At 47.4% G+C, this 14,073-nt stretch overlaps 1 protein-coding gene across 1 annotated transcript in view; it reads right to left on the bottom strand.

Annotated features, from left to right (window-relative positions):
* Positions 1-13,808, bottom strand: part of sog (chordin short gastrulation) — a 308,185-nt gene extending 294,377 nt beyond the window's left edge. The window contains exon 1 of the mRNA XM_075889131.1: positions 13,427-13,808. Coding sequence (XP_075745246.1) covers positions 13,427-13,583 — 157 coding nt within the window. The 5' untranslated portion in view covers positions 13,584-13,808. The remainder of the gene's footprint in view (positions 1-13,426) is intronic.
* Positions 13,809-14,073: the final 265 nt, after the last annotated feature.

The following is a 14,073-nucleotide window of genomic DNA, read 5'->3' as shown; positions in this document are numbered from 1 at the left end:
TTTTTCAGCCGGTTATTTTCTCTGTTATCGCATTTTGCTGCAGATAAAGTGCCTCTTTGCTTTCCAACATAGTTTGCAGACTGTTAGATTGGATAGCATTTACCCAGCGTTCGAGAGCTTCCTGCGACATCGTACAACGCTAATTTCGAAAAACTATCGAAACTAACGAGTTTTTTTTTGGGGGAGGGGGGGAGGGGTTACCATATTGCGTGAACCGCGTATTAATTAAAAAATCTTGACACCAAGAAGATGACCATGCATGAACACACACACACACATTCACACACACCGAACACGGACGCCCGTCCTGGCTTCGCTCCGGCATGATCGTGTGTTTGTTGCCAAGCTTTATACCATCGATACCAGACATTTGTTTTGAAACTGTTTCTTTTGTCGTTTTTAAACACCTCTGTCTTGGATACCTTAAATCCCTCATTCTTAATTCGAGAATAAAGAAGTTAAGCTCGTATCACGAACAAAGAGAACAAAAAAAGGACATGACCATTTATTTGTTTCTTGCCCCGCTGCGTTGGTCTAGTGGCTAAGGTACTCGGCTGCTGACCCACAGGTCGCGGGATCGAATCCCAGCTGCACCGGTTGCATTTTCGATGGAGGCGGAAATGTTGTAGGCCCGTGTGCTCAGATTTGGGTGCACGTTAAAGAACCCCGGGTGGTCGAGATTACCGGAGCCCTCCACTATATCGGCGTCTCTCATAATCATATGGTAGTTTCGGGACGTTAAACCCCACATATCACCATCATGATTTTTTTGTTTCTTCTTCGCAGTATACACTCTCAGGGCCCACGCGGATTGCATAGAGGAGTTATCTAACAATACAACCCTAATTGTAATTTCGAAGGCAGTAAGTTCTTTACTTTAAGCAACGGAGGCGAGATTGTTGTTCAAATCATTGCTATAGTTCGTGGCAGAAAAAAAAAGCATAACAAGTCGCCCGTAATCTACAGTGTTGTCGAAATCCCATCTAACAGAACGTGGGCAAGAAAGATACTCGCTCTCCAGAGAGCACTCGAAAAATTATATAACCGCAATGAAGAGAGAGAGAGAAAAAAACAGTGTTTTACGCGGTGTCGTTACATTGCACGGCCACTTCGATCCAACTCATAAAAACGTTTCGCCACCGTCAGCGACATCTACATCCCACAGGTAGGCCGTTGCGATTCAGTCCTTGCAACCGCTAACGAGCCCGGTGGTTGCACGGCACGCAAGCTTAATGCGCGCGAGGATTGGAGCGACCGCAAACGCTATACGTATATATGCATACAACTCCTCGGATCGACACGTCGAAACGCTTATAAAACGACGCGTGCAAAGCGTTACCACATCTGCTTTCTCAGCCGCCTGTGTAAACAGACCTATACAGTGCATAGCGTGCGCAAGCCACGTTTCGTCGTGTTCGTTTGGAGCAATACGTGCACGCTCAGCGTGCAGCAAGGTGACTCTCGGGGATCCATTTGACGGCGCTGACAGACTATACACATCTGTCTAGTGGTGTGAATCAAAAGGCTGCCGTTCTCCTACATAAAATATGCTTGCCTTAGCAGTTGCGCCTGATTTGCTGATCAAAATATGGCAGGACGCTCAAGTTTCCGGCCTAGAACTATCGACACGAACATGATGTCTGTGCGGGAAAATTAAATATCCGATACACGCAGGAAACACCCGATGATTGAAGGGTAGCGGCGTAGATACCGAAGGCATGAAGAAAGGTACACAGTAGGAAAAAGAAAAAGAATTAACTACACCTAATAAGGCATGGGAGCTAGTTGGTACGTCTTCATGATTTTGTGAAAAAAAAAAACATTAAAGAGGGGAGGGTAAATCAGTGATAGAAAACAGAATACGAAAAGAAAACAAACTCTGGCCGTCAAACAATTACAGTGAAACGTGTGAAGAGTTACGTATGCAGCGATATGGTTTGTTTCGAGAAGCTAAATTTCTTTCTGCGAGAGATGAATTGTGGTAGTGTTAACACACCCTTCCCTGATATGCATGTAAAAGGTTTCTTCAATCGCCCTCCCCGTTTCATCAAAAAATCGCGCCAAAACGCCTAGCATTGTCCTGGCTTGGCCGGACTTTTACCCTATCACCTCTCTCTCTCTCTCTCTCTCTCTCACACACACACACACACACACACACGCACACACACACACATCTCTTGTTATAGTGCACTTTACGTGGTCGCTCTTTTTTTTCGTAGCGCTTACGTCACAGTAAAATTGGACAAACCTCAGTTACCACCACACTGCATGGTCTACTAGAACATTAAAAGAAAGGGTGGGGGGGACCTTTGAGCTTCGCCTTTAAGAGTTCAACGCGATAACGATATTCTGTTCCTAGTGCGTACTTCAAACACTTCTAGCATGAAATCTTTCCGAACTTGCTATGCACACACTACGGGTCACTTCTAGTATGAAATCTTTCCGAACTTGCTATGCACACACTACGGGTCCTTAAGGGTCCAGTAACGCGTGTGCCTTTTGTAGTAAGTGACTGGCTTTAAACTACGGAGCCGTTATGGTCATTCGATGTTCTAACGCCCGATGACAATGTGAGCTTGTACCACGCATTATTACGGTAATATTTCATGTTGTGTACTGAAGCATGTATACAGGACTTACGTGTTTGTAGAGCACGAATGTTACTTTCAGTGCATTTCCAAGAAGCGGAAGTTATTCTCACTGCATGTATACAAGCAGAGGCGTAACTGTGTGGTATAACGTCCCCTTGACACGCAAAAGACCCTGGTTCCATCCCCACTCAGACCCAGAATTTGTTGTAATTTTTTGCATCTTTTTTTATTTTTCGGTGACGCAAAGACGGTGATTTTTCACTCACAGCCAACGTCGCCGACGCCAGAATTTTTGCGAAACGATTCCTTTAACGCGATCGCGTTAAAATTGACGGAACGCGCGAGTGACAAACAACGATTTGGGGCCCGAGCTTGAAGTGGGGGTGCACACTTCTTATAGGGCCTTAAAAAACATCTATTTCCCTATTTCAACCTCACTAGAACACCCCCTTTTCGGGCGGGGAGAGGGGCACCTAGGCTACCCTTTTTTCCTCGTGGCTAGGTGCCTGTTATATTATGGCGCAGCAACACGTTTTATCAGAGTACGGGCCTGGGGCGAACGTTGCAGCGTCCCTTGTTAACCATCTGTGCCGAGTGCTTGAACTGTGAATGAGCGCGTGTGATTTTAACATCATGATAACTTTCCATCTACGACACACAGCAAAACCTCGACCATAAGAGCTCTGCTGTAAAACGCAGCGTTATGTTTGTCTGCTGCCTGCCTCTCTACGTTCCCGTCATAATCTGCTCTGTTTTACTCGTCGATATGTCGAACAAAACAAACCTAATTGGGTCAATCTGCTTGACGACACGCCACATGAACAAACGCGATTGGGTATAGTACGTCTATGCAAATTATTTTCGAATGAAGCACAGTGATGTCTCTGGGTGGAGCCTATATTGACAGACTATAACAACGTTTTGGAATAGGCGTGCGCAGGACTTCTCCTCTTGCGGAGAGGGAGGGGGGCGAATGTTGACCGCAGCGCCCCCCTCCGTATTATGTCGATGTATAGGCCTGACAGGGCTGTCAGCCCTAGATTAGAAGGGAGGGGGCGACCATAGAGCTTCTCAAAATTAACCGTCACTCTGGCGCTGGGATCGTTCAGCGACCATGGGAATGATAGGTAGTACACACATTTGCCTAGTCTTCGTACTTGCGGGTGGCGAATCTTACTTGCGGCTTCGTTTATTGCCGTGTTTCGGTTTTGTTTTGAAAGAAAAATTGAACCCTTTTGAACATCGTGAGCTGATTTGGAAAGTAAGTCTAAAAAAATAAAATGGTGAAGCGCAACCGCTCGACATTTGCTAATACTTGTTTCGCAAGAAAATATCTCCAAGCCGCATGAACACACACGGAGCCAAAAGCAGGTCAGAAGTACAAATATTAGACAAATGTGTGTACTACCCATCATTCCCGTGCTCGCTGAAGCGCCGTCCATTGCAGCTCCAATAGACACTAGCGCCAGAGTTCCCTCTAGTAAGTATTGTAGGAAACTCTATGGGGGCGACCCCCCTCCTTGCGTCCCCTGTGCGCACGCCTAAGTCTTTTGTTGGTGGCGCTCGCCCTGCAATATGAGAAGACCAACAACGAACGCAGGAGCGGCTGCTGCCAGAGACGGAGGCCTCAGCGACACGGGGCCGCAACCGTCTGCCTCGCAGTCGGTCGACCGGGTTTCCTGTAAGGCGATCATCATCGTCGCCGCATGCAACGAGCAGGCAAGCAAGCGGCACACACAACGAGACCTCCCCAGGCACGCGAGGACACCCGTCCGCCGGCGACGTGACGCAACGCGATACGGCGTCTTTCTCAGCGCCTGAGCGACGCCAGCCGCGGGCTCGTGCGGCGCGAGGACGGAAGTAATACGAAACAAACACACGTGCGACGTCGGCGGCGCCGAAACTCCCGCCAATGCCACGCGAGGACGTTGCGAGAGTGCGCGCGCTCGCGGGATTCTTCGCCAAAACGACGCACGCTCGAAGAAGAGCGAGTCGGCGACCGACCCGCAAAAACAGCGCGCGCTCTCGAAAACCGTGCTCGCTCGCTCGCTGTCGAAGGTGTTGTACATGTGACAACGGCGGAGCTCGAAACCGTGACATTCGGCCCAAGCTCGCTCGCTGTCGAAGGTGTACATGTGACACCGGCCGGCCTCGAAACCGTGACTTTCGGCCCAAGCTCGCTCGCAGTCGAAGGTGTGCATGTGACACCGGCCGGGCTCGAAACCGTGACATTCGGCCCAAGCTCGCTCGCTGTCGAAGGTGTACATGTGACACCGGCCGGGCTCGAAACCGTGACTTTCGGCCCAAGCTCGCTCGCTGTCGAAGGTGTACATGTGACAACGGCCGGGCTCGAAACCGTGACTTTCGGCCCAAGCTCGCTCGCTGTCGAAGGTGTACATGTGACAACGGCCGGGCTCGAAACCGTGACTTTCGGCCCAAGCTCGCTCGCTGTCGAAGGTGTACATGTGACAACGGCCGGGCTCGAAACCGTGACTTTCGGCCCAAGCTCGCTCGCTGTCGAAGGTGTACATGTGACACCGGCCGGGCTCGAAACCGTGACTTTCGGCCCAAGCTGCAGACCGTACAGACAAATTCAGGACTTACATCACGAAAATGCGGTGGCGCTGTCTTGGTAGGCAAAAGCCGCTCTGCCTACCGTAGTTTCTGCCGACTTTTCAATAATGCATGTGGTGTTTTCAGTCAAGCAACGAGAGAAAAAAAATGGTATGCCGACGAACTGCGTCGAAGTTGGATGTAAGTCGCGTCTCGCAACTTAGTTGTGTTCGTTGGCGCACAATCGCAGCCCTCAGCGTTTATGGCGGAAGTTACGTGCGGACGTCGCTATAATTTTAGCCACAATGTCGACATTGGCCTACCTGTGTTTACAAACATGGAATGGGGTCTATAGACGGTTTCAATATTGCAAGCGTTGTGGCCCAACAAAACTTCCGGTCGCCTCACTTACCAGCTCCCAAAGTCTAAACTGAAAGGACGTTTTCACGTTTCTTCAAGGGAGAGGAGTGTCTCCTATTAGTTTTTCAAATAAAAATAACGTGTGTAATGTTCAAGGGAATCTCCTAAAACTTTCGTGTAGCTCAAAAGAACAGTTATTTGAATATATTTTGCCAAATAAGTGAAGGAAAGTGTACAGAATCAGCGGGATATTTTGTAACCCTCTTCTCATCCACCGATGCTAATAAGGCACAGCGGGGTAGAAAAGCGGATGTCATCAAGGGCCTGTGTTTGTAAACAGTGAAAAGGTCTATATACTCTAGCCCTTAACACCATCGCGAATATATATTCGGAAATAGATATCAAGACACATGCAAGCAAATAGAGAATAAGCTGGGGACGACGCAACAACGTAACGAAAATGATAGGAGTACCCTTAATCGGAGGACGGAAGAATGGGTAAGGGAACGAACAGGGGTTGCAAATATCGTAGAGACATCAAGCGAGATAAATGAACCTGGGCAACACACGTAATGCGACAGTCAACCGGTGGACAGTGGGAGCAACACAATGATTACCAAGTGATGGGAAATGCATGCGAGATAGGCGGAGAGTCAGACGGAGTGACCAAATTAACAACTTCGCCGGGATAAAATTAAATCGTCACGCAGAGAATAGGGCAAGCTGTAGATTATTGGGCGAGTGCTTCGTCATAACAGGCTGAAAATGGCGACACTGCAAGGTTGCGCAAGCAGTCGCAGCAAAAGCGACAACAACAACAACGACAAAGAAAAAAATGTGTCGTGCAGTGGATGATAAACGACCGCAGGCGAGAGCGCTGTCTGCTTATCACCAGGAGTCGTCCTACTTTAAAGGAGCATTAAAGTGTAATATTATCTCCTCCAGTCGCTTCATGTGCAGTTGTGCGTATCGAATCCCATTTGTAAAGCAGGCTACTCATTTGCGCGAGCAAGTGCATTGCGTTTTATAACCCCTTACATTCTTCTCAGAAATAGGACAGCAAAGATATATATATATATATATATATATATATATATATATATATATATATATATGATGAAGACTACAGAGTGGACAGGCATTGCGCTTGCGTCTAATATATATATATATATATATATATATATATATATATATATATATATATATATATATATATATATTAGACGCAAGCGCAATGCCTGTCCACTCTGTAGTCTTCATCAGGGGCATAGCCAGAAACGTTTTTGGGGAGTGGGAGGGCGGTGAGTGTAATATACTCTAATATATTTATGCGTGTGTTTCTATCTGTGCGTATGTACATGGTATACGCAAAATTGAAAAACAAAATCAGGGGGGGGGGGGGGCTTCGAAGCCTTCCTATAGTTTCACTAGTCGTTTGCGTCGCCCCACTTGTTCGCAAAAAGGCCAAGTTGAGAGGTAGAATTGATAGGATGCAATCGCAACACAATCGCTGTGGTGAGTATATATGAGAATGTCAATGCCGTTATAAGAGCGGATAGAAGCAATTTGCCGACATAAGTGAATCGGTATTGTCTGCTGGTGATAAAAAAATACAATAGCTGCATCGGATCAGACATTGGATACATCTCATCTTAGTCGTTTTAGAATGTAGGAGGGAGTGGTGCACGGACAAATAGTCCTCAAAAACGTCGCGAGAACCATCAAGTATACTACTGATTAAGTTGAATTCCGGTGTTTTGCTTTACCTTTGGGTTTTACCAAAGGGGTTCGGAGGAGAGCTGATTAAGATTTACGTGCTCGAAGCACGGGATCATTGTTAGGAACGCCGTATATACGACGTGGGGCTTCACATACGAGCACTTCTGCAGTTCTTGAGGGTAATTGATAAATTGAGTTATCACCTGCAGATACGCTGCACTGTACACATGTCTTGTTAGTTGTGTCTTCCTCTATTTTTAAACTCACTTATAGTCCCATCCGTGCTTCTGCTCATAATCAGGTCCCATTTAAAGTGCTAGTTACAGCCGAGAAACTAGACTATTTTCGTGTACTTTCCTGGCTATAACTAGTGCATTAACCGGGACACTATTCGTCTAGCTAATTCCCCTGTTCTCTTGGCCTCTCCATTCACAATACCTTTAACAACCAGTAGCTTTTTAACGAGCTCTTAAACCTAAATGCACATGCGTTTTTCGATTCCGCCAGGAAGTATTACCCGTCTCATCACGCATACTTCGTATCGAGCGCAGCGTCATATAACTGTTAAGCCACCCCAGTGGTGATGTCTATTGAGCCCTAACCGCCGTATTTCAGAACGTTCCTTCACTGAATGCTTCACCTTGACGTGAAAAAGTCGACGGGAGTGCCGTCTCTTCTAGGGAGACCAAATCACTGCACATCGGCAATATTCTGCAGCGATTCTTGACAAGAACAGCGCCAATTTCAGTCGAGCAGTGGCGCAGTGCGCAACTCAGTCCAGTGAAGGACGGAATTCGAGTCGAGGAGCGTTTCTGAATACGGTGGTAAGTGCATTTTTGGCGACAACTTTGTTCGAAGCGGTTAATCGCAACCAATTGGAAGGAGGACAGCTTGGAGTTACTTTTCGTTAGCAGGAAGTTGATATTATTAAGCGGGTTCACTTCTTTTAGTGTTTTTAAGATGTTTACTGGATTCTGTTTCTCTTCCTTATTTTTTACCCTACTTTTCGAGCATTTCACTGTACGTGCTTAACAGTTTTTGTAGACACGACACAGCTGACGACCGTTCCAACATCTGACGTTATAAAGTTCATGACCCTCGCGAAGAGTTGCCATCTAATTAGCTTAACAAACCTCGACTCGACACACCTTTCTTAATCGGTTGTCCAGCTGTAAACGTTCTTCGCACATCTGATTATGAGAAACGGACGTGCGAAGGTAAACTTTTAACGGAAAAGAGATGGTCTCTTCTCGAAGGAGCCATGAAAGAGAATACCAAGCCGTTCCACACTTTGCGACAGACCCCTGAGATCAACTTTTGAGAGGTTCGTGAAAGACTCGCAGCAATCTTTATAGGTGAATTTTGCTCAAGTTATTTTCTTCTCTCTCTTTTTAAATGTAAGCGCTTGTTGACACGGCAGCGCCACATCTCGTATTATAGTGTCCCTGTGCCCCGGTAAACCTGTCAAGCACAGACTCGTACGTAATGGAAAGGAGAAACGAAGGAAAGCGGAGACGAAAAAAAGGAACGGCCAGAGCGAGAGTTGTGTGAGCGAAAAAGATAGTTTACTGTGCGAGTTGATTTGCAAAACATCAGATTAAACTATTCATAGCTTTACGTCTATTAAATGTTAATGGTTTTCTGCATGCTACAGATTCCCATGAAGTACAAGACAATACCAAATCACTCAGCTTGCGAGCCGTAAGTGCATCCATATAGCATTCTGTCCTCATTAACGGAGTCGACAGAGGGAAGATAAAATAAAAATCGCAGTGCCACTTCAAAAAAAAAAAGGCACGCCCACTAACAAAGCCATTTTCGGGCCAGTCACGAAAAGCTGCGTCCCTTATTTGGCTGAGCAGGCCATATGCGACAAACTGACGTCGGGGGGTGATCGGCGCGTCTACTTTCGTGCGCACACTTTCAAGTTTTCTCTACGACCGGAAAATAGTTTTTTTTTTCTTTAAAGTATACGCCTTTCCGATGTACGTACATCGCGCGTAAAAGGAGGGCACGTAGCAATCGTGATAGCCAGGTAACGAACACTTACAAGATGTTCATTTTACGTCCCGGACTTTGTCATAACGACGGTTTCGGTGGCGTCGTGTGTAATTACGCGTCGATATCATGGCGTTGCTTGTAAATAAATGTGCGCGCGCCGCACGCGAATCTTTTCTGCTGGTTGCTCTCTTCACAAGAACGCCGAAGGCGAGACGTCTTGTGGCGTGGCGACATCCAAAAATCTGATATATTGGAACAAATAGTGCATTGAAGTATCGATAATATTCATTAAGTCAATAATTCAATCAATAAAATAGTTATTATTATTATTATTAGTAGTAGTAGTAGTAGTAGTAGTAGTTAGTGGTAGTAGTAGTAGTTAGTGGTAGTAGTTGTTGTAGTTGTAGTAGTAGTAGTAGTAGTATACACTTTAGTAATATTAATAATATAATTATAGTAATATTGACGGTACTATGCCACGTTTTGTGTCCCAAAACCACGATATGTTTATGAGAGACGCCGGGGTCGAGAGTTCAGAAGTTTCCACCATTTTGTGTTCTTTAACGTCCACACACATTGCACAGTACACAGGCATCTACAACTTCGACTCCATCGAAATGCGGGCGCCGTGGCCGGGATCGAAAGCGCGACCTTTTGGTGCGCAGCAAAGCCCCGCGGCGTACTTCGTACATAGTAGCGAGCATTGTATTGCAAAGAAATTATTGCACTCCCGCACACGTTTTACAGAGCTCTGGGTAAGCCCGGGTCGTTCACTTATAGTGAAATAAATAACTAATTGGAAATGTAGTGCACGTACACTTTTATGGTGAACTAAGACTAGAATAACAAGCCTCCACGTCTGGAGCATTTCCACTTAGTAAGGTTAGTTCAGGTTTTAAAAACCTCAGATGCAAGGATATGCGATAAACAAAGTACCACCCACAACGTCAGTACGGAAATTCTAAAGAAAAAAATTATTTTCGCCATCGCCTTTCAAATAGGACACAACCCTTCGAAATCCGCCACGTCTGAGTTGACGTGTGCGCGAAATTACGAAGTAGAATAGGGAAAGATTTTTCTGTTGATTCGATGCGATTTCAAAGAGCTGGAAGAAGTATTTTTCTCCAAATGCACGAAATCAGTGTTAACAAAGGAGAATGATACTAGTAGATTAGTGTCAGTGTGAGGATTGTGAGCAGACCGGCTCGCTATATACTAAAGTTGTCGAAAGAAATGCGATAGCAGACGTTGACTTCCAGCGTTTACTCTACACAGCGCAGCTAGCGTTTTGAATGGTGTTGCCACACTGATTGGAAATTCGGTTTTATCAGAAGAGGAAAAAATGAAAAGTGCTGAAGTTGATAAACTCGAAGAAAGCCCTTGTTTTCCACCGGCGCGATGACATGCCTAGCTTGAATTCACTGCCATCATGGGGTATCGGCTTGTTGAGACGGTACATGAACTCTTTCTTACTCGAACGTACGAATCAAGAAACTTGTATCAGATTAGTGCTGGTGTCCACTCGTGCTCCTTTGTATTCACCCAGGCTGGGCACCCCTGGTGAGGAGAGAAAGGTGGGAGGAGCACAAAAGAACGCGGAACAGAACGGCTGTGTGTTCTTTCCTGCACTGACACTCTAAAACGTTAACGGTGGCCGTCATGAATAGGTACCCAAAGGAGACATCCCGTCTCTGACGTAACGTGAACATCTATCGTGTATGCATAGTTACGCGTGCATCTACGTCATCACCTCGCCTGCCACGACGTCACTCGCCTCTCGCTCACTCGTCAGCGACTGGAAACATTCCCGGAGTGGGAGTGGAGGAACGATAGCACAGCGCACCTGTGGTGATTCAGTGCTATGGGCATCATCGTTGTTCTGGCTTATCCCATGCAAGTGCTTCCAACGTGTACAGCTCTAATAGTCCCTCCAATCCCACCAAAACGGGCCGTCAGATGCCAGCTTTTAAAGCCCCGAAATTGAAACGGACACCCTGATGTCCGTTAGAAGTTACATCCGACTCGCTCGCTGGATTTTGTGTCGACCGGTTGTGCCCCCGCGATCTCCGACGTCAGTGCGGCTGTGGCCGACTGGCTCGCCCTACGCCATCTCCTGACGCCGACAAGAGGTCTTGCCGACTGGTGCCCCATCCTCAGACTTTTTGCGACCGTGTCCATCTTTCCTCACTTCTCCTCACTTCCGTACGTGGCTGTCCTTGCTTCTCTCTCTACCTCTAACTTTAATCCCTCCCTATCCTTCTTGATCCCTTCTTACCCCATCCCCTGCGAAGAACTGTGGAGGTACCCCCCCCCCCCCCCCATTGAGAGAGGCAGTAACGGAACTGCGCCTATTTTTTCCTTTTCCATTCAAAAGTCACTTATGCTGAAAAGTAAAGAAGCCTAAATTTTATGGCTCGTTCTTCGTTTTGTTACACACAATAATAATGAAAACAGACAATGAGCCCCGCCGGGGTGGTCTAGTGGCTAAGGTACTCAGCTGCTGACCCGCAAGTCGTGGGATCGAATTGCGGCTGCGGCGGCTGCATTTTGGATGGAGGCGAAAATGCTGTAGGTCCGTGTGCTCAGATTTGGGTGCACGTCAGAGAACCTCAGGTGGTCTAAATTTCCGGAGCCGTCCACTACGGCGTCTCTCATAATCATATGGTTGTTCTGGGACGTTAAACCCCACATATAACAGACAATGATGCCAAGGAAAGTGCAGCGAATTCTATTGTAGTAATTGTAATGTAAACGTGAAAAATACAAAGTGACCGAAACGATAACGTACCGCTGGCAGGCACCGAAACAGCAACAATCGAATAACGCGTTTGATGCTTGGACGCGTAATGCTTGGCATCATTGTCTGTTCCCATTGATATCATCCGGGAAGGCGTTCTTGCGCAGTGACCCATCACAGAGAAGCATCTCCCTCCTCGAAAATTTCTCTCATCTGCTTCTCAAAAAGGACCCCCATCTGCACTTCGATCGTCAGGCTCGTAAGCTCGCATACAGCGTGACCAACTCACTAATGCAGCCTTTCAACGAAGGTTCCTGAGTGGGGTCGTAATCCCCTCTGGAGCTGTTGCAAATATGCTTGTCCATCTCGAAAACCAGATTTAAAGCCGCATAAAGAATTGAGTGTGGTGCCGTGAGTCAGCGGCTAAAGTTCTTTCTGTGAAGTCATTCAGATCAACAGCAAAGGGGTTTACTGCAAGGTACTGTACTTTTGCTCGCATGTCAGTGGTATATAACTCTACGTCATCGACTGAGCAATGACTTTTGAAGCGCACCGAGAAAAGGAAAGGGGGGGGGGGGACTATAGGTTGGTGTTTTTCATTATGAGGCGCGTAGTCGTGCTCTCTATAGGGTTGCAGAAATTAGCGCTTTTTTTTTCATTCCTCAAAGCCACTACCTACACCATCCTGGCTCTGCCAGAGCTCCAGCATTGCTGGAATTCCGATCACCACGCGGAGAGAACGTAAACTTTGTCATTTAAACAGGCGCACCTAAAAGCGCCGCCTCTGCTCTTCAAGTACTGAATTATGTAAATCTCTTCTTTCATCAGCTTGTTCCGATGACTTTTCGGGGCCCAGCACCGACCCTTGTTCACTCGGGCCACGTAACGCCAAGACGCAACAGTTTATGTAGATGAACTCACGCATATATTGGCAAAAAATCATCATCAGCACTCTTCTTTACAAGAATGTAATGCTACATTCCTATAAGTTGATTTCTGACTGTCACAAATTATGGAATCGAACTTAATCGGCGTGCTTTGTGCTATCAAGAGTTGCTCTATATCGATCAGCGCTAACTCGGCAAACAGGTGTCAATATCGCCCATGCTCCGTTATATTTCAGAGGGATCCTCTCTTTCAACCTTATAGAGAAATAAAACTACAATGAGGAACGTATAAACAACCCGAACACCTCCTGCGTCAAAGCACGCCAAGTTACGCCCGGCACGGTGCCGCGGTTGATGCGACGCGAGTAAAAAAAAAAATGCATCCCACGTGCGCGTCGTTTTCCTCTTTTCCCGCTTTTTTTTTTTTTTAAGGAGAACGCGTCGTTCGCGCACACGTGGATTGTGAAGGCGATAGACAGAACGACAGAGCAATATGAAGAGCGCCGTGGTCGTGTCGGCGGATCAAAAAGACTCGCGTGTATGTCTATTACAGCGCCCGTCTGATAAAAAGAACTCACGTGTTTGTCTGTTGAGCTTCCTCCGTGTGGCCTCTTCGACGATGGGCGGCTTGCCGCCGCCGCCGCGGCGTCTAGCAGCGACCGCAACTCCGACCGCACCGGACAAGAACACCAGCAAGAGCAGAACGAACGCACGCATCGCCGGAGGCATCATCATCACTTATTAGCGCAGCGAAGGTCTTCTTCTCTGCAGTCCCGTACGCCGCAGCGGCGACTTCACGATAATCCTTGTTGCACGGCTTGCGATGAACGAGCGAGGAGCGCTTGGAAAGAAACAAAAAATACTCCACCGACCGACGGGCGAGGAGAGATACGCGCGCGCGCGTCTAGCGACGCTCTCGACATCAACTAGAGGCCGACGGGCGCGCGCGTCGAACGACGTTGTGTGTGTGTGCGGCGCGCGCGCTTTCGTGACGTCACGAGCACCGTGTGTGACGTCACGCTGTGCAGCGCCGCTCGCGGAGGTGACGTTGACGCGCAGCCCACCGACCGACGCGACGCTGGAGGAGGGATCTTCCCACTGTGTTGGTTTTCTTAAAGCGTTCTTGTGTTTCGCCGTGTGCAGTGTCGGCGGTGTCCTTCTAGCTCAAAAGGCGCGACGGCTGGCCCGCGCGCGAGGGAAAAGAAATAACGAAAAGAAGGAAAGG

This window comes from Rhipicephalus microplus, chromosome 3, assembly GCF_043290135.1.
Source record: "Rhipicephalus microplus isolate Deutch F79 chromosome 3, USDA_Rmic, whole genome shotgun sequence".
NCBI lineage: Eukaryota > Metazoa > Arthropoda > Arachnida > Ixodida > Ixodidae > Rhipicephalus > Rhipicephalus microplus.
The sequence above is the reverse complement of the archived record's forward strand: the minus strand, read 5'-3'. Positions and strand labels throughout refer to the sequence as shown.